We start from the raw sequence: 25,056 nt of genomic DNA on the forward strand, positions 1-25,056 counted from the left end.
GGAAGAAGGTACTCTGGTCAGATGAGACTACATTTGAGCTTTTTGGCCATCAAGGAAAACGCTATGTCTGGCGCAAACCCAACACCTCTCATCACCCCGAGAACACCATCCTCACAGTGAAGCATGGTGGTGGCAGCATCATGCTGTGGGGATGTTTTTCATCTGCAGGGACTGGGAAACTGGTCAAAATTGAAGGAATAATGGATGGTGCTAAATACTGGGAAATTCTTTAGGTAAACCTTTTTCAGTCTTCCAGAGATTTGAGACTGGGATGGAGGTTCACATTCCAGCAGGACAATGACCCGAAGCATACTGCTAAAGCAACACTTGAGTGGTTTAAGGGGAAACATTTAAATGTCTTGGAATGGCCTAGTCAAAGCCCAGACCTCAATCCAATTGAGAATCTGTGGTATGACTTAAAGATTGCTGTACACCAGCAGAACTCATCCAACTTGAAGGAGCTGGAGCAGTTTTGCCTTGAAGAATTGGCAAAATCCCAGTGGCTAGATGTGCCAAGCTTATAGAGACATACCCCAAGAGACTTGCAGCTGTAATTGCTGCAAAGGGTGGCTTTAAAGTATTGACTTTGGGGGTGTATTGACTTTGGGTGAGTGAATAGTTATGCACGCTAACAGTATCAGTTTTTTGTCTTATTTCTTGTTTGTTTCACAAAAAATATATATTTTGCATCTTCAAAGTGGTAGGCATGTTGTGTAAATCAAATGATACAAACCCCCCAAAAATCTATTTTAATTCCAGGTTGTAAGGCAACAAAATAGGAAAAATGCCAAAGGACTTTCACAAGCCACTAAAGATGCTCACGATGGCACCATCCCTCTTTCCTGCAGCTCATTCTGTTTATTCTCTCATTTCTATTTCTCATTACTTCCTTATTTTTCCTTCTGTAAAAAAATTGATTGTTTAAGTTAAGTGCAATATGGTAATGTGTATGAAGATAAATAAGATAATATAAATGTTATTTATATATACTATTATTTATATAACAAGTGCCCTTAGGCTTGGCTTAACCTGGAATGTTTGCCTTATTAAATCTTTGTTTTGTCATTTATATATCTGGCCTGCACATCTGTTCCAAACCATTAAACTGTTGTATTGCACAATAAAACTGCTCTCTTAACAGTGTAAATTAGGAATCATATTTTTTTTAGTAAGTGTATGATCGCCTGTGTCTCTTCCCGCCACTCCATATCAAGTGAAGTGTATTTGCCATATGCACAGGAAACACATGGTGTACAAAGTACAATGAAATGCCTAAAACATGCTAGGTCTGAATAGTCAACGCTCAACAATCCACTCCCTATTGCAGAGAAGCAGAGGAGGTGACCAGAGATGACCAATTAAGGAAGAAGTCCACTGCTTGACAGGACTGTAGGCTAAATCCATTCACCAGTGAGGGTTATATAACCGCACAGCTGCCTCTCCAAGGTTTCCTGCACCCCTCGTAAAATGACATTCATGTTCACATTATTTTATTTATTGTAGGCCAGTGCCGTGAATTGGGATTGGGGGGCTACACCATGTCGAATAGGCTTAAAATGCATACTTTTGAATAATAAATTAATTTAATGTGTATTACAAAGTAGTAGCTAAGGAAACAACTCAAAACTGCACAAAGCAGCGGCCTATAGGAACCACTAAATGGTATTTAACCAGGCTATTACAACATAAACTGAGTGACGTGCAGCCTAACCTACAGTGCTGCCTACACAAAAGATACTGCTTTAAAAACAACCCAGTGCTGGGTAAATATTGGACAGAACACACGTTTGGTTATTTTGGACCGAGCCAGTTGGGTCACTTACTTGGGTTATTGAGCCATGATCCACTGGGTCAGATCAGAAGACTGGATGCGTGGCTTAGTAGCGGCCTGACTTTCAGCTCATTTTTGGCCACCCGTGAGAGTAAATTTCATTAATGTTCATCATTTTAAGTGTGTACTCTGCATATTTCAATTTTCATTCAATATTTTTGAAATGACATTTTAATATAAAATGTATATTTAAATATTATAAGAAAGTAGTAACTATCCCTACATTTGGATGTGCATAGGGTCTTAAGGAACTCATACTATTGTGTAAGCCCTATTAAAGCTACAAAAGTGTCAGTGCTCAACCATAACATGCATTGACAATGCAACAGAACAGATTAACCGGAATTACATTTACTCTCAAGTGGCCCAAAAAAATACTATCTAAAAGCCACGCCCCTACTAGTTCTACTAAGCCACGCCTCCAGTCTTCTGCTCTGACCCAGTGTATCATAGCTCAATAACCCAGCATCAACAACCCAATTTAAGGAAAACAATATGTTGTTTGTGAACTAGCTGGGTCAAAATAACCCAAATAACCAAACATTTACCCAAATTGAGTTGTTTTTAACCCAGCATTTTTTTTCTTGTATAATTTGGCTTTTTAATGTGGAGAGAGTAGAGCGGTTATGTTGTGATCCTGTCAGGGCTGGGCTCTAACTGTAAACTTGTTGAATGCTGACTTACTGGGTGACGCACCCCAGGAAAATACAGGACTTTGCATTAGCGCAGGGCAGGTGGAAATTATAATGGTCCTCTCTTCTCCTCCGCTTCAATTTGCTTTGTTAGGTTGGCTACCTAGGTTCAGCTTGTCTGTAGTTCAACACTGGGAGGCTGGGAAAGAATGTCAGCGTGTCTGTAGTTCAACACTGGGAGGCTGCTCTGACCCAGTGTATCATGAGGTCTGAGGTCGGTTTTATTTGAGTTCTCTTTAGAAAGTGACAATTGGGGAGAAAGGGGAAGCGGTTAATCAATGCCCAGGTAGCCTACAGGATGGCACCAGCAAGGCGGACGGTGTGGGTTCTTCTCGCGCTGTCTGGTGTTCTGAATTTGCGCTCCTGCTGGACTTTCACTTGTCCGTCGATTTGCAAATGTTCATTGAAGAGCGATACATGTTACAAAGACACGGGAGAGAAACTCAGTTGCACGAGGGAAACGCAACTGAGGTCCCAAGCCGCTCCATCGTTTATTCGAAACTTGTAAGTACCCTAAAATGTCATTCCGTTTTGGTGGAGGGATTGTGCATATATTACATTATAGCGTCAATATCTACCCATTGTTTTTAATTTGCCCGACACTTTTGTCGAGCTGATTATTTATTATTTGATTATTTATTTAACCTTTGAATTCAACCAGTCAATTAGGAAACACATTCCAATTTACAGTAGATACAATGATGGCCTTTTATCAGGACAGTACTGTCTGTAGTACAGTACCTAGCTACTGATTGTGCTTTGCCCTCTTCATTTCAGTTTCAGGCCACCATAGTAGCCTAATACTCAGCCTGGTCTCATAGACTAGACATAACATAGTAAATGCAAATCCAATCAAATTGGCATGATATGTTAACTTTGGTATGGTTACATAGTACAGATGTTTACTTAAGGCAAAAATGTATGTCTAACGCGAATGTCTAGCAACCCATAGGTTGCGAGTTCAAATCTCATTACGGACAACTTTTGTATTTTAGCTAATTAGCTACTTTTGAACAACTTACTACTTTTTAGCTGCTTTGCAACTACTTAGCATGTTAGCTAAACTTTCCCGAACCCTAACCTTAACCCTTTTAGCTAACCCTTCCCCTAACCCTAACTATAACCTTAAACCTTTAACGTAACTCCTAAACTTAACCCTAACCCTTAGTCTAGCTAATGTTAGCCAGCTAGCTAATGTTAGCCACCTAGCCACCTAGAATTCATAACATATCACATGTTTTACAGATTTGTAACATATTGTCCGCTTTGCAAATTAATTTTCCGCTTTATAATGTAAAACATATCATACAAAATGGGTGATGGACATATACAAATGAATACATACCATACCATATGAAACATAAAATATCATACTAAATGGACTGTCACAGATTTACATACAGAATAATAAGAAATGTTCTGTGATCTGGTTGCCAGCAGCCAGCAATACCTTAGACTACATGTTTTTAAAACAAGTTTTTTCCTTGTGTATAATCTTTAGAAGACTAACTCATCTGCCGTTGAATGAAGTTCCAAGCAATGCCTTCAGAGGACTAATCAACGTTTCCAGAATGTAAGTTTCAATCAATCAATTAAATGTATTTATTAAGCCCTTTTCACCTGTGACATACAGCACTGTCAGTATTCCTTTAGCCCTATTACACATTTTCAGTTTAACTCTGGGTTTGCCTTTTCAATGTTATAGATCTGCAAAGCTTCATGAGGCTGTTTAAAACTTGACTAGTGCTCAGTTATAAACGTATTTATTTTGTGGAAGACATACTGCTGGTAGCTTTTATGAAAGGTGTGATAATCTATCGTTATATTTTATGAAACATTTATCTACATGCATGTTAAAGTGGCAGTACAGTCAACATTTTAAAAATATTTCCACACTATGAGGTCAAAGTAACACTCAGATAATGGCCTTTTAGTGTAAGAGGTGTTTTTTTGTGTGTGAGGAGGCGCCCTGGAATTTCAGCCTGTTCAGGTGGGATGGTACTTTTGGCCCAAAGCATGACATCGCAATCAGACCTAATTATTCTGACCAATGACTTTTGGAAGCGGGTAGGCTCTAGAGTCTAGAGACGATTTTTATCCACCAACCAGGGCTGTGTATTTAAATATTTACATTTTATCAACATGCCCACACTGTCAGACTGAGCATTTCAATGGCAAAAGGAGGCTCAGGGAAATATAAAAAATATGTTTGGAGTTATTTTCATTAAATAAACACACACTGTGATTCAATAGACATACAGTGAAAGACTGTATGGGGGCTTTAAGAAGAGGAAAGGAGATGTCCACTTTGGATGGGTATCTTTGGATGATGTTCTGTTAATTACTGATGTCCCCTTTAAGAATGGAGCACCCTTGATCATGCGCAGTGTTGTTCTATGTTATTCTGGTACTAACTCATTTTAGTAAATGTGAAGCTCCAGTTCATTTCCTTGTATTCGGAGTCTTTCTTATTATATAAATAAGTAATAAGAACTAAGACAGTACAGAGTTGCCTACATACACACATCCTTTTAGAGGAAGTAGTTTGACCTACATTTATTTATGATGTATTACCTTTCACCCACTATTTAGGAGATCAAAAGCATGTCAATTCATATGAACAAATTGTTGGTTACTATTTGTGAAATAATGATAAGCGTGGTTGATGAACCAACTCACTGGCCTTATGGTTAGAGTGTCTGCTGTGTTGTGTCTGTGACTACCATTAAATGTGAAGACTTATTTTATCAAATCAATTCTCTATGTACAATTATTATTACGTGATTAAACTAATCATGTAAACTCTAATTAACTAGGAAGTCGGGGCACCACAGGAAAAAGTTTATATAGTCTCTATTTCCCGAATCAACACTTCAGATATTTTCATATGTTATCAAAACAGTCGCTTATTAATGAATTGTACCTCATCAGTTCTCATTACTGAACATCGCAAACCCTTGGATATCTGCACGAACCCTAGCATAAATTATGAATCAGTGATATACAAATTGGCTTAATTATTTATTTACTAACTAACTAATCAAATCACAGAAACACATGAAAACACACACAATTAGTTCATACATGATACAAAGAAAGTCCCTAGCGGACGAAACAGATATGATGGTAGACAAAGGAAATGGGGTGGGGACCGCTCAATAGCAGGAAACTCAGAGCTGATAACTACACTAATAGAAAGTGCTAATACTTTACATGAACAACCGCTCATTTGAAAAGAAATTGCAATTTACATATTTACGAGTGTATGTCTTGCTGTCTCTCTCTGTGGTTGCCGGTCCATCTGCTGGAGAGAGTCGACAGAAAAGTCTCTGGTTGCTTTCCCGGAAGTCACAGTCTGTCGTAGTTGTTATAATGATTACTTCAGAGAACCATTCGGAAATCTTATTAGAATAGGATGCGTTTACCAGACTAAAGTACTTAAACAGCTGCAGTCTGAATAATTATTATTTTGTTTCGAGATGTCTTCACCATTTCAACGTGGGAATGATCTCCACGTCCTCTGGTCTTGTCCTTTGGTAGAGTTGTAGTTTAAACCGCTTCACACACCAGCGTCCAGCGTCACCCAGCACGTTTTGGTCTTATAAATTCAACCATTTGCGACCTTAGCTTACACCGTGGTTTGCGTGGTCTATAGCGTTGTAGTTCTTAACCATTTCAACATGTAGCGTTGCTCCATATTTTCTGGTCTAATGTACATTTCATAGGAACTAGGTTTTATACTCTGTGGAAGAAGGGGTGGTTCTATGACACCTAATGTGATGTCTGGGCTCACGGGGGTGTGGCCACTGACTAGTTACAACTTTATATGAAAATCCATACTTTCATTTAGAAGGTTAACATCACATTACATCTTTTCACAAATAGTTTAATGTTTAATCACATACGTTTCACAATATTTAGATGTAAACCTGACTGAGATACAGTTATGTATGTTTCCTGTTCTTCATGAGATCAACAAATGAAACACACTCGACATGACTGTCCTTTAAGTGTCCATGGATCATTGTCATTCAAAATAGAAACATTGTTTAATTATTCAAACGTTTGATGTCCAAGGGTTTCTCTGTGTTCCACAGTTTACATTCCAATCTCGAACACTACAGAGCATAGGGGCATTTTATGACCGACCATAAAACAGTCGACTTCCCGCTCTCCCCCCCAAGAGAGAGAGCACTCTGTAGAGCGGACCCCCCTGTAACCTGATCCTTCAGATCGTCACAGGAGAGTTATGACTGCCGGAAGGTTGGGAGTTTATTCCCTGGCCGAGTCATATCAAAGACTGAAAATGGGACCCAATGCGTCTCTGCTTGACACTCAGCATTTAGGAGATGGAGTGGGGGTAAGGCCCTGTGATAGACTAGCATCCTGTTCTGAGGGATTACTTGTACATCAAGCTGCCTCATGCTACAGAAACAGGAAATAGTCTCCTGCTCCTATGAGTATTCTTATCTTGTATTATTTATTATTGTTGTTGTATTGTCGAGAAGGAACCTGCAAGTAAGCATTTCATTGGGCGTGTATACCATGTCTATCCCCACATACGACTAATAAAACTTTAAACTATGAGCCAAGGCTCGTGCTAGGCTATACTTAGGCCTACTCATGGCTGATGTTCTCCCACTGTCTATTTCTGAAGACAAAAAAACTGTAGATAGTGTAAGGTAGTGTGCTGTTTAAAATAATCTGATACTGCATAAGTTTACAAAGATAAGTCAATAAGTTGATGGTGTAGTAGGGAGTCGATGGTGTAGTAGGGAGTCGATGGTGTAGTAGGGAGTCGATGGTGTAGTAGGGAGTCGAGGGTGTAGTAGGGAGTCGATGGTGTAGTAGGGAGTCGATGGTGTAGTAGGTAGTCGATGGTGTAGTAGGGAGTCGATGGTGTAGTAGGGAGTCGATGGTGTAGTAGGGAGTCGATGGTGTAATAGGGAGTCGATGGTGTAGTAGGTAGTCGATGGTGTAGTAGGTAGTCGATGGTGTAATAGGGAGTCGATGGTGTAGTAGGGAGTCGATGGTGTAGTAGGGAGTCGATGGTGTAGTAGGGAGTCGATGGTGTAGTAGGGAGTCGATGGTGTAGTAGGGAGTCGATGGTGTAGTAGGGAGTCGATGGTGTAGTAGGGAGTCGATGGTGTAGTAGGGAGTCGATGGTGTAGTAGGGAGTCGATGGTGTAATAGGTAGTCGATGGTGTAGTAGGGAGTCGATGGGGTAGTAGGGAGTCGATGGTGTAATAGGGAGTCTATGGTGTAGTAGGTAGTCGATGGTGTAGTAGGTAGTCGATGGTGTAATAGGGAGTCGATGGTGTAGTAGGGAGTCGATGGTGTAGTAGGGAGTCGATGGTGTAGTAGGGAGTCGATGGTGTAGTAGGGAGTCGATGGTGTAGTAGGGAGTCGATGGTGTAGTAGGGAGTCGATGGTGTAGTAGGGAGTCGATGGTGTAGTAGGGAGTCGATGGTGTAATAGGTAGTCGATGGTGTAGTAGGGAGTCGATGGGGTAGTAGGGAGTCGATGGTGTAATAGGGAGTCTATGGTGTAGTAGGTAGTCGATGGTGTAGTAGGTAGTCGATGGTGTAATAGGGAGTCGATGGTGTAGTAGGGAGTCGATGGTGTAGTAGGGAGTCGATGGTGTAGTAGGGAGTCGATGGTGTAGTAGGGAGTCGATGGTGTAGTAGGGAGTCGATGGTGTAGTAGGGAGTCGATGGTGTAGTAGGGAGTCGATGGTGTAATAGGTAGTCGATGGTGTAGTAGGGAGTCGATGGGGTAGTAGGGAGTCGATGGTGTAATAGGGAGTCTATGGTGTAGTAGGTAGTCGATGGTGTAGTAGGTAGTCGATGGTGTAATAGGGAGTCGATGGTGTAGTAGGGAGTCGATGGTGTAGTAGGGAGTCGATGGTGTAGTAGGGAGTCGATGGTGTAGTAGGGAGTCGATGGTGTAGTAGGGAGTCGATGGTGTAGTAGGGAGTCGATGGTGTAGTAGGGAGTCGATGGTGTAGTAGGGAGTTGATGATGTAGTAGGGAGTTGATGGTTTTGTAGGGAAATAATTTGACCTTGATTACTGTAAGTTTAGATAGCTGGATGCTAGACTAATTTACCAATCTACAACATTTTAGCTGACGTGGGATAATTGAGTGACTATTAGTGACTGACATAACAAGAGAAAAACTGTTGGTGCACAACCACATTTCGATATTGCACCTTGTGTATTCTACAATTCTACCTTGTAAAAGTTGAGACCCAGACTGAGTTCCCCCAAAAAACTATGTATTTAAAGTGCTGCCTGCTATCCAAATATAGAATTTGAATAATCATTATATTTCTATGATTCCAACAGTTCACCAATTAATTAGGCCTAGATTGTTGGCTCATATCATGCAGCCCTACGTGACAAAGTGGGGAAATTATAACATGAGTGCAGGAAATGCAGAATAATTTTGAAAATGCTGAAACATTTTTGGGGTTGAAGTTGGTTTGAACAGTATAAAACAATCAGAATGTAGAATGCCCCATTGAAATCACTTATAATTTATGTGTTACCACCCTAGGGTCATGAACTACTCATAAAGCATATTTAGAACTTTAATTATTCCAAAACATCAAATACCATCAAAAACTTGAAAAATATTGTGATATGATATTTTGGCCATATCGCCCAGCCTAGTTCATGCTTATTTTATTATAATTTATGGTCAGCTTGCTGCAAGTAGTTATTGTAAAATACACAGTAACTTACTTTGGCTGATCTCTGTCACTCTTACTGACCTGATGGTGTGGCAGGAAGGTCAGTTTGCTGTCAACCAAGAGGTTGAGGCCAGGTGAGGCTGAATCCCAAGTATCCTCACCACAAAGAATACTTAGTACTTGTCAACTCATGTTAAGCTACAGTTGAAGTCGGAAGTCTACATACACGTTAGCCAAATACATTTAAACTCAGTTTACACAATTCCTGACATTTAATCCTAGTAAAAATTCCCAGTTTTAGGTCAGTTCGGATCACCACTTTATTTTAAGAATGTGAAATGTAAGAATAATAGTAGAGAGAATGGTTTATTTCAGCTTTTATTTCTTTCATCACATTCCCAGTGGGTCTGAAGTTTACATACACTCAATTAGTATTTGGTAGCATTGCCTTTAAATTGTTTAACTTGGGTCAAACGTTTTGGGTAGCCTTCCACAAGCTTCCCACAAAAAGTTGGGTGAATTTTGGCCCATTCCTCCTGACAGAGATGGTGTAACTGAGTGTAGGCCTCCTTGCTCGCACATGCTTTTTCAGTTATGCCAACAAATTTTCTATGGGATTGAGGACAGGGCTTTGTGATGGCCACTCCAATACCTTGACTTTGCTGTCCTTAAGCCATTTTGCCACAACTTTGGAAGTTTGCTTGGGGTCATTGTCCATTTGGAAGACCCATTTGCGACAAGCTTTAACTTCCTGACTGATGTCTTGAGATGTTATTTCAATATATCCACATAATTTTCCTTCTCATCATGCCATTTATTTTGTGAAGTGCACCAGTCCCTCCTGCAGCAAAGCACCCCCACAACATGATGCTGACACCCCCGTGCTTCATGGTTGGGATGGTGTTCTTCGGCTTGCAAGCCTCCTGTCACGCCCTGACCTTAGAGAGCCTTTTTACTCTCTATTTTGGTTAGGTCAGGGTGTGACTAGGGTGGGCATTCTAGTTTTGTTATTTCTATGTTGGCCTGTTATGGTTCCCAGTCAGAGGCAGCTGTCTATCGTTGTCTCTGATTGGGGATCATATTTAGGCATCCTTTTCCCACATGTTTGTTGTGGGATCTTGTTTTTGTAATGTTGCTTTTTAGCCCTACAAAGCTGAACGTTTCGTTTGTTACTCTTTCTTGTTTTTTGCTGGTTATCATAAATAAAATATGATTAACCTACCCCACGCTGCATCTTGGTCCGACCATCATTCTTATAACGATGAGCGTTACACCTCTCACTTTTTCTTCCAAACATAACAATGGTCGTTATGGCCAAACAGTTCTATTTTTGTTTCATCAGACCAGAGGACATTTCTCCAAAAAGTACAATCTTTGTTCCCATGTGCAGTTGTAAACCGTAGTCTGGCTTTTTTATGGCGGTTTTGGAGCAGTGGCTTCTTTCTTCCTTGCTGAGCGGCCTTTCAGGTTATGTCGATATAGGACTTGTTTTACTGTGGATATAGATACTTTTGTACCTGTTTCCTCCAGCATCTTCACAAGGTCCTTTGCTGTTGTTCTGGGATTGATTTGCACTTTTAGTAGGTTCATCTCTAGGAGACAGAACGCGTCTCCTTCCTGAGCGGTATGACGGCTGCGTGGTCCCATGGTGTTTATACTTGCGTACTATTGTTTGTACAGATGAACGTGGTATCTTCAGGCGTTTGGAAATTGCTGCTAAGGATGAACCAGAATTGTGGAGGTCTACAAAAAAATTTCTGAGGTCTTGGCGGATTTCTTTTGATTTTCCCATGATGTCAAGCAAAGAGGCACTGAGTTTGAAGGTAGGCCTTGAAAGACATCCACAGGTACACCTCCAATTGACTCAAATTATGTCAATTAGCCTATCAGAAGCTTCTAAAGCCATGACATCATTTTCTGGAATTTTCCAAGCTGTTTAAAGGCACAGTCAACTTAGTGTATGTAAACTTCTGACCAACTGGAATTGTGATACTGTAATGTGTGCGTAGTTTGGTCCGGTATTCTGTAATGTGTGCGTACTGGCGGCAGAGAAGTCAGGCGCAGGAGAGCAAAGACTGCTACAACGGTGCAGTTTAATAATAAAATCACAGTGAACAACACAAATAAATAAATACAATGGGACAAAACCCTACGCACGCCAGACATAACGTGCACAAACTCTTACAATCAACAATACCGGACAAGGACATGAGGGGAACAGAGGATTAAATACACAACATGTAATGGATTGAAACCAGGTGTGATGTAAGACAAGACAAAACAAATGGAAAATGAAAGGTGGATCGGCGATGGTTAGAAGACCGGCGACGTCGAGCGCCGAACGTCGCCCGAACAAGGAGAGGGACCGACTTCGGAGGAAGTCGTGACAGATACAGTGAATGACAAGTGAAATAATCTGTCTGTAAACAATTGTTCGAAAAAATACTTGTCATGCACAAAGTAGATGTCCTAACCGACTTGCCAAAACTATAGTCTGTTAACAAGAAATTTGTGGAATGGTTGAAAAATGAGTTTTAATGACTCCAATCTAAGTGTATGTAAATGTAGGACTTCAACTTTATATCATCATATATATGATGAATGTACAGTCATTGCCAACAGTTTTGAGAATGACACAAATATTAATTTTCACAAAGTCTGCTGCCTCAGTTTGTATGATGGTAATTTGCATATACTCCAGAATGTTATGAAGAGTGATCAGATGAATTGCAATTAATTGCAAAGTCCCTCTTTGCTATGCAAATGAACTGAATCCCCAAAAAACATTTACACTGCATTTCAGCCCTGCCACAATAGGACCAGCTGACAACATGTCAGTGATTCTCTCGTTAATACAGGTGTGAGTGTTGACGAGGACAAGGCTGGAGATCACTCTGTCATGCTGATTGAGTTTGAATAACAGACGGGAAGCTTCAAAAGGAGGGTGGTGCTTGGAATCATTGTTCTTCCTCTGTCAACCATGGTTACCTGCAAGGAAACACGTGCCGTCATCATTGCTTTGCACAAAAAGGGCTTCACAGGCAAGGATATTGCTGCCAGTAAGATTTCACCTAAATCTACCATTTATCGGATCATCAAGAACTTCAAGGAGAGCGGCTCAATTGTTGTTACGAAGGCTTCAGGGTGTCCAAGAAAGTCCAGCAAGCGCCAGGACGTCTCCTAAAGTTGATTCAGCTGCGGGATCGGGGCACCACCAGTACAGAGCTTGCTCAGGGATGTCAGCAGGCAGGTGTGAGTGCATCTGCATGCACAGTGAGGCAAAGACTTTTGGAGGATGGCCTGGTGTCAAGAAGGGCAGCAAAGAAGCCACTTCTCTCCAGGAAAAACATGAGGGACAGACTGATATTCTGCAAATGGTACAGGGATTGGACTGCTGAGGACTGGGGTAAAGTCATTTTCTCTGATGAATCCCCTTTCCGATTGTCTGGAGAATCCGGAAAAAAGCTTGTCCGAAGAAGACAAGGTGAGCGCTACCATCAGTCCTGTGTCATGCCAACAGTAAAGCATCCTGAGACCATTCATGTGTGGGGTTGCTTCTCAGCCAAGGGAGTGGGCTCACTCACAATTTTGCCTAAGAACACAGCCATGAATAAAGAATGGTACCAACACATCCTCCGAGAGCAACTTCTCCCAACCATCCAGGAACAGTTTGGTGACGAGCAATGCCTTTTCCAGCATGATGGAGCACCTTGCCATAAGGCAAAAGTGACAACTAAGTGGCTCGGGGAACAAAACATCGATATTTTGGGTCCATGGCCAGGAAACTCCCCAGACCTTAATCCCATTGAGAACGTGTGGTCAATCCTCAAGAGGCGGGTGGACAAACAAAAACCCACAAATTCTGACAAACTCCAAGCATGGATTATGCAAGAATGGGCTGCCATCAGTCAGGATGTGGCCCAGAAGTTAATTGACAGCATGCCAGGGCGGATTGCAGAGGTCTTGAAAAAGAAGGGTCAACACTGCAAATATTGACTCTTTGCATCAACTTCATGTAATTGTCAATAAAAGCCTTTGACACTTATGAAATATTTGTAATTATACTTCAGTATTCCATAGTAACATCTGACAAAAATACCTAAAGACACTGAAGCAGCAAACTTTGTGGAAATTAATATTTGTGTCATTCTCAACACTTTTTCCCACGACTGTACATCCAGATCCCATCTAACAAATGCATTGCAGGTATAGCTGGGTGAATCCCTCATCTGGGCTGACAGCTTTACCCCAGCTTGGCTTTTGAGTCAAGGACCCCACACCACTTACAAGCCAATTGGCAAGACCCATATTATGGTATTCCATCAGGGGGGGATGGCTTACTGTAGCCTGGTTCCAGATCTGTTTGTGCTGACTTGCTAACTCCTATGGCCAGGGGAACAAGCTTCCCCTGATCTGATCAGGATGCAGCTGTCTACTTACTGATAACTCAATTAGTGTCCGATTTTAAATTTTGGTTGAGGTTTATTGCAGCCCCCTAAGCTATCATTATCTCTTTATATGAGTTTAAGGACCAGCAATTGAAATGGGTTTAGAATATTTATTGCAGAAATGGAATGGATGTAAGAATAAGGATTCAGGAGGGGAATGAGAATAGACCGGATGAAGCCAAGGACTGCAGATGAAGGATCCTTAGGGGTTTACTCTGTAGGTTTTGGCTTGGAGTTTCAGGTAGACATCACCGTCAGGCCGTGGTAGTTGGGCTGCTGTAAGGATGGCAATCCCCTAAGGAGATCCTTGAAGGAATGTAAGTAATACGAGATAGAAGGTGACAATGATTTTGAGGCTGGTAACTCACAGTGTCTTAAAATGCAGCACAGAGAGCATGCAACACAAAACAAAGAGGATGAATGACTGTTTGGTCAGGTTTAAACAGGGTGGTATTGGTGATTAAGGAGAGTGAGAACAGTTGGAGACTGGTTATCAGTTAGTAGCAGCTGGAGCTTGTTTGAGGAGCTACGTTCAAGGCAACTAGTTAAGTGTTGCCAACAGTAGTGGAGGCTGATTGTCAATGGTTAGCAGCTAGTGATTGTTAAATTGGCAACTAGCTAAGTGTTACATTCAAGTGTGGTCCTCTCTCCTGAATTTTTGTTAATTCTTAACACCATTAATCAGTTAAACATTGAGTAACATTTAACCAAATATTGTGTGTGTTATAGCTTGCTAACAGTATCATAATACACTGATCGTTGAGGAACAGGGCAGGACTACCTGTATTGATTTATTAAACACTCTCCAAGAGAGGTTCACCCCATGCTTATGAGGTCACAAAGTTAAGAACAGTCCAGACACCAAATGTATCCACCACATCTGCAAGGTTACCATTTACTATGTAGCCCAGTTACCACTTGGAATTGCGGTCCAGAAGTGGGCCAGGTCTGGCTCTCATCATGTTCTGATAATTTTTTTAATCCAAGCAGTAGTGCATCGATGGAGGCTTTGTTTTTTGTTTCCATTATGATGCGATGTCTCTGTCACTTCAATTTCCTATGCCCAAGTGGCAGTGACACTGTTAAAACTTCTTAGGGCTGAAATCCCGTTAACGGGATCGATATGACAACAGCCAGTGAAAGTGCAGGGCGCCAAATTCAAACAGCAGAAATCTCATAATTAAAATTCCTCAAGCATACAAGTATTTCACACCATTTTAAAGATACACTTCTTGTTAATCCCACCACAGTGTCCGATTTCAAAAAGGCTTTACAGCGAAAGCAACACAAATTATTATGTTAGGTCACCGCAAAATCACAGAAAAACACAGCCATTTTTCCAGCCAAAGACAGGAGTCACAAAAAGCAGAAATAGAGATAAAATGAATCACTAACCTTTGATGATCTTCATGAGATGACACTCATAGGACATCATGTTACACAATACATATATGTTTTGTTCGATAAAGTTCATATTTATATCCAAAAACCTCAGTTTACATTGGCGCCATGTTCAGAAATGCCTCCAAAATATCCGGAGAAATTGCAGAGAGCCACATCAAATAACAGAAATACTCATCATAAACTTTGATGAAAGATACATGTTTTACATAGAATTAAAGATAAACTTGTTCTTAATGCAACCGCTGTGTCAGATTTCAAAAAAGCTTTACGGCAAAAGCACAATATTCAATAATCTGAGAACAGCGTTCAGCCACAAAAGGAAGCCATACAGTTACCCGCCAAATTGTGGAGTCAACAAAAGTCATAAATAGCATTATAAATCTTCACTTACCTTTGCTGATCTTCGTCGGAATGCACTCCCAGGACTCCCACTTCCACAAGAAATGTTGGTTTTGTTCGGTAATGTCCATCATTTAGGTCCAAATAGCTACTTTTGTTAGCGCGTTTGGTAAACAAATCCAAAGTTACGAAGCGCGTTCACTAAAAGCAGACGAAATGTCAAAAAGTTCCGTAACAGTCAGTAGAAACATGTCAAACGATGTATTGAATCAATCTTTAGGATGATTTTAACATAAATCTTCAATAATGTTCCAACCGGAGAATTCCATCGTCTTCAGAAGTGCGATGGAACAGAGCTCCCTCTCATGTGAACGCGCATGGTCAGAGCATGGTCAGCTCATGGCAGACCTTACTCATTCCCCTCTCCTTCGGCCCCACTTCACAGTAGAAGCATCAGACAAGGTTCTAAAGACTGTTGACATCTAGTGGAAGCCGTAGGAAGTGCAAACTGACCCATATCCCACGATAGGCGATGAGTTGAAAACCTACAAACCTCAGATTTCCCACTTCCTGGTTGGATTTTTTTCTCCGATTTTTGCCTGCCATATGACTTCTGTTATACGCACAGACATCATTCAAACAGTTTTAGAAACTTCAAAGTGTTTTCCATCCAATACTAATAATAATATGCATATGTTAGCAACTGGGACTGAGGAGCAGGCAGTTTACTCTGGGCACCTTTTCATCCAAGCTACTCAATACTGCCCCTGCAGCCATAAGAAATAGCCTACATGACCCCTGTGTAACTCATGTCTTCAAGTTCGTGGTGACACAGTAAATGTTTCTGTCCTGACTGACCCCATTCATGTTTCAGTGTTATGCACATAGTGGGTGTAACGATAAAGATAATTTTACACTTGAGTGGGACAATGTTATCTGATGCAGTGTTAAATCAACTCCTGAATCAAGACTTTGCAACTCTAGAAATGTTACACTGAAAAATCAACACTAGGGCATAGATTCAATCAGATCGAGTGTTAACCAGTGTTAACCAGCTTTGGGCAACATCCACATAGCAGATGTTTTGATGGTGTTGGAGGTGTTACCGTGATTAAAACTGACATATCGGTAAGCTGCTGCTCTTGTGTCACAAACCACTCACTTCCTTATTATCCCTACTGCGTTAAAGTTCAAAACGATGCTAGAAAGTGTGGGCTGCATCTATGTGAGAAATAATGACTCTCAAATGTCAAACCATTGATGTTAGGCCATTCCATGTTTTCATGTTAATTTGGATGTGGGATTTATAGCCTATCAGTCTAATTTGAGTGTTTGAACGGCTGCATGAATTTCTAACACGGCTGCATGGGATTTGTCGGATCATAGTAGGTTGCAACGAGCCGCTTGTGGATATGACAGCTCGAACGCAGTTCCACCTCCGACATCACCAGAACAACCAATATGCCGATGTCAATCTGATTTAATCCAGTCCTAGGTCACACTGGCTAATTTGCTGTGGTGGAGTTCAGATGGTATTGTCTTGTCATGGATGACTCACATTGGTTGGAAATCATGGCTCAGCCTCTCCTCCATGTGGGAGGATGCTCTGAAATGAAATGGATTTTTAATCGTTTCACAAAAGTAACAGTAATTAAGATGTTATGCAACAACTTAAGAAGAGAGGTACAAACACACACACACACTCACACAGGGCTGAGGGAAAATATAAGCAGAGTGGGTCGCTAGGTTTAATTATCTGGTTTAAGATGGAATCTTAAAGGCTATCTAAAGAAAAGTGTTGGTTAATTACATATCAGTGGGTGGTACGGTGGACTGGAAGGGTAAAACGTACGGAGGTCTATAAAAAAAGTATAATTAACAATAGAAGAAAGGGGTTGAGAGGGTGTGGAAGGTTGATTTGGGATGGGGGATGGGTTGGAGGGTAGCAAGGGCATCATCAGTCAAGGGCATGTCACTAGAGCCTCTCTGATCCTATTCCCTTTGGCCTTATCAGAATACTTCTTATTTGACTTTGCGATCCATTTGCAGTTTACTCTCTGCATATTCTGTCTCTATTTTATGATTAAGGAGAATATTCCTTTATAATGTGAATTTACATTATGCTGTCTTTTTTTCTGCTACAGTGAGATATCTCAGAGTGACTGCACCAGGTACATAAGAAACCATGCACTCCTCTCTCTCCACAGCCTGACTGAGATGTAAGTGTCACACACACACACACACCATATTACAGAATTTTCCTCTCCCAGTTCTGAAGGTTTTAATTGGTGAGATAACGTTTTGTTCCATTGGAGGCTATGGATTTGACTGTGTTTACATTTTCATAGTATGTGTCTCCTACCCTAATAAGTTACTGTAATAGACTGTGGTTTATTTGAGGATTTTGTTGTGGGTCTTTGAACTTTTTTCTAAATCCATTTGTCTGGATTGAACACAACAATTCATGCAGAATATTACTTATTTACTTAATCCTCTTCATTCCTGGACAGAATATTCCTGTAACAAAAAAATGTACAAGTATGATTCACAAGTGCACTTATCATGAGTAAAAATATGTTACTTGATTGGGATATTGGAAATCAATGTTAAAATGTTCTAAATAAATGTTTATTGTGATGCTTTCTTTTATTCCTTAGACAGATACAGAACATCAGAAATCTGATCAGTATAGAGAAGGGGGCCTTCACTGATCTGCCCAAGCTGAGATACCTGTAAGCTTTTATGGCAATATTATTGTTAGTTACCATACTACTGTAATTCCAGCTACAACAACTCAGTTTGTCAATATTCCATTTTGGCATTTTATTTACTTGATGAAATGCTGTCACAGCTTTGTAACACACACCTTTTTTTTTAAACCTCTTTCCCCTTCTACTCTTTTCTCTCTTCCAGGAGTATCTGTAACACAGGAATAATACACTTTCCAGACTTCTCCACCATCTCCTCCCTGGTCATACTGGAGTACTTCTTCCTGTACGTATCCAGAACTTGACCAACCTAAAACTCGATTACATAATATTATAAACTGTGTGGTTCAAATAAAATAAAATTTTATTTGTCACATGCGCCGAATACAACAGGTGTAGACCTTACGGGGAAATACTTACTTACAAGCCCTTAACCAACAACGCAGTTTTAAGAAAATACCTTTAAAAAAGTAAGAGATAAGAAAAACAAATAATTAAAGAGCAGTAGTAAATTACAATAGCAGGTGCAATATACAGGGGGTACCGGTACAGAGTCAATGTGTCAATATGCGGGGGCGCCGGTGTCGAGGTAATTATGTACATGCAGGTAGGGTTATTAAAGTGGCTATTCATAGATGATAACAGAGAGTAGCAGCAGTGTATCGGGGGTGCAAATAGTCTGGGTAGCCATTTGATTAGCTGTTCAGGAGACTTATGGCTTGGGGGTAGAAGCTGTTTAAAAGCCTCTTGGACCTAGACTTGACGCTCCGGTACCGCTTGCCGTGCGGTAGCAGAAATAACACTATGACTAGGGTGGCTGGAGTCTTTGACAATTTATAGGGCCTTCCTTTGACACCGCCTGGTATAGAGGTCCTGGATAGCAGGAAGCTTGGCCCCGGTGATGTACTGTACTGGGCCGTATGCACTACCCTCTGTAGAGCCTTGCGGTCGGAGGCTGAGCAGTTGCCATACCAGGCAGTGATGCAACCCGTCAGGATGCTCTCGATGGTGCAGCTGTAAAACCTTTTGAGGATCTGAGGACCCATGCCAAATCTTTTCAGTCTCCTGAAGGGGAATAGGTTTTGTCGTGCACTCTTCACAACTGTCTTGCTGTGCTTAGACCATGTTAGTTTGTTCATGATGTGGACGCCAAGGAACTTGAAGCTCTCAACCTGCTCCACTACAGTCCCGTCGATGAGAATGGGGGCGTGCTCGGCCCTCCTTTTCCTGTAGTCCACAATCATATCCTTTGTCTTGATCACTTTGAGGGAGAGGTTGTTGTCCTTGCACCACACGGCCAGGTCTCTGACCTCCTCCCTATAGGCTGTCTCATCGTTGTCAGTGATCAGGCCTACAGGACCAATGTTGTGTCATCAGCAAATTTAATGATGGTGTTTGAGTTGTGCCTGACCGTGCAGTCATGAGTGAACAGGGAGTACAGGAGGGGACTGAGCACGCACCCCTGAGGAGCCCCCGTGTTGAGGACCAGCGTGGCGGATGTGTTGTTACCTACCCTCACCACCTGGGGGTGGTCCGTCAGGAAGTCTAGGATCCAGTTGCAGAGGGAGGTGTTTAGTCCCAGGGTCCTTAGCTTAGTGATGAGCTTTGAGGGCACTATGGTGTTGAACGCTGAGCTGTAGTCAATGAATAGCATTCTCACACAGGTGTTCCTTTTGTCCAGGTGGGAAAAGGCACGTCTGTGCTTGAAAAACAGTCCTGTAGTTTAGCATCTGCTTCATCTGACCACTTTTTTATAGACCGAGTCACTGGTGCTTCCTGCTATAATTTTAGCTTGTAATCAGGAGGATAGCGTTATGGTCAGATTTGCCAAATGGAGGGCAAGGGAGAGCTTTGTACGCATCTCGGTGTGTGGAGTAAAAGTGGTCTCGAATTTTTTTCCCCTCAGGTTGCACATTTAACATGCTGATGGATATTCGGTAAAACTGATTTAAGTTTCCCTGCATTGAAGTCACCGGCCACTAATAGCGCCGCCTCTGGATGAGCGTTTTCCTGTTTGCTTATGGCGGAATACAGCTCATTGAGTGAGAAAAACTTTGAGACTTCCTTAGATATCGTGCACCAGCTGTTGTCTACATAAATGCATAGGCCCCCGCCCCGTGTCTTACCAGAGGCTGCTGTTCTGTCTTGCCGATAGTGTATAACCCGCCAGCTGTTTGTTCTTAATGTTCGAGCCCTGAATGCTGATTGGCTGACAGCCGTGGTATATCAGGCCGTATACCACCTGTCTGACAAAACATTTATTTTTACTGCTGTAATTACGCTGGTAACCAGTTTATAATATCAATAAGGCACCTCTGGGGTTTGTGATATACAGTATGTCCAATATACCATTGCTATGGGCTGTGTCCAGGCACTCCGTGGTGCGTCCTGCTTAAGAAAAGTCCTTAGCCATGATATATTGGCCATATACCACACCTCCTCGGGCCTTATTGCTTAAATATACAATGATAATATAGCTATACCCATTTTAAGATAATATACACACCCAACCCCAGTTGTATGTGACTACTATTCTAATTATTTTCACTGAAAAGGAACTGACCCTGGTCTTTGTGATGACATCCTGTGGCCAGGGAATGATATTGGTATCTCTTCTCTTCTATTCTCTTCTCTTCTTTCCACTCTTCTCTCTTCACTCGTCTCCTCTCCTCTTCTGCTCTCCTCTCCTTTTCTCTTCTCTTTATGACATGTCTCCTTATAATGCTGTTCACCACTGTAGAACCTCAAGAGTGGGAGGAGGAGTGTCCATTTTTGTTCATGAACATTTTCAATTATTTGTATTGTTGACCTCGCACTTGCATCTGATGACATTGATGTTGAATCTCTTTTCATAGAAATTCCCTCCTGTTCATTTTTTGGTTGATAAAAAGTGTTACTGGATGCATCTATCGGCCACACGATTCTGACAGTGGTAGTGTCACGATCGTTGTTGGAATAAATGGACCAATGCGTAGAGTTCCACATGTTTTAATAAATGAAACTCACCAAAAGCGATACAGAACAAACGAAATGTGAAGTAAATGCAGTGTTCACAGGCACTTATACAAAAAAAACAAGATCCCACAAACAACAGGTGGGAAAAGGCTGCCTAAATATGATCCCCAATCAGAGACAACGATAGACAGCTGCCTCTGATTGGGAACCATACCAGGCCAACATAGAAATGCAAAAACTAGAGTACCCACCCTAGTCACACCCTGACCTAACCAAAATAGAGAATAAAAAGGATCTCTAAGGTCAGGGCGTGACAGGTAGTTTCATTAATATCTTTGCATCAACCTTGGATTTGATTATTCATGGAGATAAAAAATGTGTTTTCTATTGGGCGATTACAACATAAATGTATTTAAAAGTGAGAACCACTCACTAACATCTGACATTTTAAATACTTTATACTCCAGCTATCTGACCAGATCATCTGCCACCATTATTGATAATATTTGAACAAATTCTTTAAATAATGTGGCTAATGCAGGTATGCTTTAAACTGACATTTCTGACCACTTTTAAAATGTCCACTTCTCATTGGTAGCTGGAAATTAACAGATGTGAATGATTAGTAGCATTCAATGTGGAATATGTAACAAAAGTCATTCAAATCAAATCAAATTGTATTTGTCACATGCACCGAATACAACAGGTGTAGGCCTTACAGTGAAATGCTTACTTACAAGCCCTTAACCAGCAATGCAATAATAGTGAGCGCTTTAAGATGTTGATTGAATATATTTAATGGGAAAAATGTTATAATCAGGCCGATGTGGAGTCTGCTTACCAGACTTTTCTCGTGTCTTTCAACTCTGTATTAAGTTGTATAAAACGTTTCTCTCAAATCCCTCCCCTGAATTCTGCAAATTACAAAAATTCTAAGAACAAATGTACTCACCTACTTCAGATATCCCCAAAAATATATTTTACTAACAAATTCCAAGAACCATTAATTAATATGAAGTCAACTTGGAAAATCATAAATCAGCTGTTGAATAAGAAAAAGTTATCTACAACTATTCCATCTCAATTTATTGTTGGAAATAAGACCTAGAGTGATCCTGGTGTTATTTCATGTGAATCAAATAACTTTTTTTGTGAATGTGGGTTCCTCTGCATCACGCACTCCTATCATCCATTACGCACAACTACCTTCCCTCGTCACGCGAATCAGCGATATTGGACTCACCTGGACTCACTAATCACCTGTTATTACCTCCCCTATATTTGTCAGTTCCCCAGCTGTTCCCCGCTGCTGCATTGATTGTCTTTTGTTTGTGTTATTTGTTTGCTGACGCTGTTCCTGTCTCGGTCCATGTCCGTTATTTATTTAATGTGTTACTCCCCATACCTGCTTCGTCTCTCCAGCGTCAACTCATGTGACAGAATGCAGCAGCCAACACACAAAGCATCAGGGAGTACTGGCATTCCGGTTGGTATGGTGGCATCGGCTCTGGGTCGCCACCGATGGAACCGGGGGTGCCTAGCCAGCTCGTCGGGCTTCCACACCCTAGCTGGCTCGAGAAGTTTCCTTGCCCCAGTTGGCTCGGATGGCGCCCATCCGACGTCGGGCCTCAGCCGGATCGTCAGTTCTTGTTCGCCCAACCCTCCAGGAGTTTTGTTGTATGTTTTTTGTTTTGTTGGTGACGTCGGGGTTGATTCCGCCGCCGATGGAACCGGGGGTGCCTAAGCCAGCCCATCAGGCTTTCACGCCCTGCCTGGCTCGAGAGGTTTCCTTGCCTCGGTTGGCTCGGCGACTTCCCAACCCACGTCACACTCCACCGGATCTTTTGGCTCCCTCTCTGCAGCAGAATCGCCAGGCGTCTTTCCTCAGCCGGATCGTCGGGCTTCCATGCCTCAGCCGGCTCGCCAGGCTCTCACGCTCCTGCCAGTTCGTTGGGCTCCCACACCCCAAACGGCTTGCCCAGCGACCATGTCTCCGCCGGTCCACCCAGGTGGGCGCCACAGGGGGGGGTACTGTCACGTCTGCTCCCGCTCTCCCCCCTGGCGCTTGAGGATGCCAGGCTGCCCTGCATCACGCACACCTGCCTTCCCTCGTCACGCGCATCAGCGATATTGGACTCACCTGGACTCACTCATCACCTGTTATTACCTCCCCTATATTTGTCAGTTCCCCAGCTGTTCCCCGCTGCTGCATTGATTGTCTTTTGTTTGTGTTATTAGTTTGCTGATGCTGTTCCTGTCTCGGTCCATGTCCGTTATTTATTAAATGTTATACTCCCAATATCTGCTTCGTCTCTCCAGCGTCAACTCATGTGACACTGTCAAATAACATTTTGAAAACTGATGGAAATCCCTTGAAGTACATTAAGGGATATTTCCCTTCTCTGCTTCAGTTTGATCCTCCTGATGTAATGGAGGTGATGGAGGTAACTGGTAACTTAAAGATATCAGCAGCAGGTCATGATGAGATTGGTGCCTCTTTGGTGAAATCAGTGTCTTCCTCGATCACTAAGCCTCTAACGTATATCTTCACCAAATCTATGGAAGCTGGTATTGTTTCTAAAGATTTAAAAATTGCCAAAGTTATCCCCCACTATAAATCTGGGGATCCAAGATCATTTACAAATTATCTGTAGTATGTTTTTCTGAAATCCGGGAAAAATTGGTGTATAATTTAAATTAGCACTGTATTCTATATGAACACCAATATTGTTTTCGTAAAAACTAATCCACAGATATGGCTTTTTGCAACTTGTAGATAAAATATTGACAGCCCTTAAAAACAATGAATACACTCTTGGCATCTTTTTAGATTTAACCAGAGCGTTTGACACGGTTGACCATGAAATATTACTTTCTAAACTGCATTAATACAGTTTTCATGATTATACATATAATTGGTTATATAGTTCATGATAGAGAAGAATTTGTTCATGAGAACAATTTTGTTCATGATAGAGAACAATTTATCTTTATTTGTTTTCATCTGTATTGTTTATCACTTATTTTCTTTGGTGCAAATAAATTAAACCTTAAACCTAAACCTTCTCTGCTTTTCTCTCTTCTCTTCTATCTGCTTATTTTCTCTCCTATACTCTTCTCTGATTTTCTCTCCTCTCCTCTTTTCTCCTATTCTCTTCTCTTCTCCCCTATCCTCTTCTTTCCTCTCTGCTTCTCTCCTCTTCTGTCCTGTCCTATCCTCTTCTCTCCTCTGCTCTCCTCTTCTCTCTTCTGTGTGCAGTGAGCTGGGAGACAACATGCAGCTCCACAGTATACCTGCCAATGCCTTTCAAGGGATCACAGAGGAGAGTGTGTACATGTGAGTATGAGTCCAATACTATTACTTATTTGGAGCCATACTCCAAACAGCCATACTATAGGATATCCAATTTTCGTGAGCAAATGAATACATTTCTTAGATTTCATTTTGTCTCACCACATGTTTAGATCAGTGATAAGAAAATGATCTCATCTGGGTGTTTAATGTAAGAATTGTTTCACTGCTGATTTCATTAAATCTCATCTAATTGATTGCGGTATCCATGATAATTTTCATCAAATCCAGGGTGTAGGACAGCACTTGTGAATTACGTTTTTCAATCCATTTCTGCTGTATGTAAGCAATTGTAAATCGGTCAAACTGATAATAACAACCAATTTAAATGAAATGTGTGAAAAAGTGTTTCTTTCAGGAAAATTATAAAAAATGGATTCAAGGAAATCAAGTCGCACGCTTTCAACGGAACAAAGCTGGATAAACTGTACGTATTCCCCTCAAACAATTCCCCTTTTCTTCCGCTTCCTGCTTAGTTCTTACAATGAAGTGCCTGAACACACACACACACACACGTGCAAGCACTCACACAACATCTAAACAGGAGCTGCTCTTGTGATTTTTGCTAAGCCTTTGTTGCTGTTATTTCAGAGATGTGTCAAAGGCTTGGTTAATCAAAGAAACTCGATGTACC

The 25,056-nt window shown here is 41.4% G+C and overlaps 1 protein-coding gene across 1 annotated transcript in view; it reads left to right on the forward strand.

Moving 5' to 3' along the window:
* The first annotated feature begins 2,299 nt into the window (after positions 1 to 2,299).
* The window catches only part of LOC139580542 (lutropin-choriogonadotropic hormone receptor-like), a 44,157-nt gene continuing 21,400 nt past the window's right edge, over positions 2,300 to 25,056 (forward strand). Inside the window, exons 1-7 of the mRNA XM_071409349.1 lie at positions 2,300 to 3,027; positions 4,025 to 4,096; positions 17,552 to 17,626; positions 18,065 to 18,139; positions 18,321 to 18,401; positions 24,330 to 24,407; positions 24,781 to 24,849. Of these exons, the coding sequence (XP_071265450.1) occupies positions 2,822 to 3,027; positions 4,025 to 4,096; positions 17,552 to 17,626; positions 18,065 to 18,139; positions 18,321 to 18,401; positions 24,330 to 24,407; positions 24,781 to 24,849 (656 nt within the window). The 5' untranslated portion in view covers positions 2,300 to 2,821. The remainder of the gene's footprint in view (positions 3,028 to 4,024; positions 4,097 to 17,551; positions 17,627 to 18,064; positions 18,140 to 18,320; positions 18,402 to 24,329; positions 24,408 to 24,780; positions 24,850 to 25,056) is intronic.

This window comes from Salvelinus alpinus, chromosome 7, assembly GCF_045679555.1.
Source record: "Salvelinus alpinus chromosome 7, SLU_Salpinus.1, whole genome shotgun sequence".
Classification (NCBI taxonomy): Eukaryota; Metazoa; Chordata; class Actinopteri; order Salmoniformes; family Salmonidae; genus Salvelinus; species Salvelinus alpinus.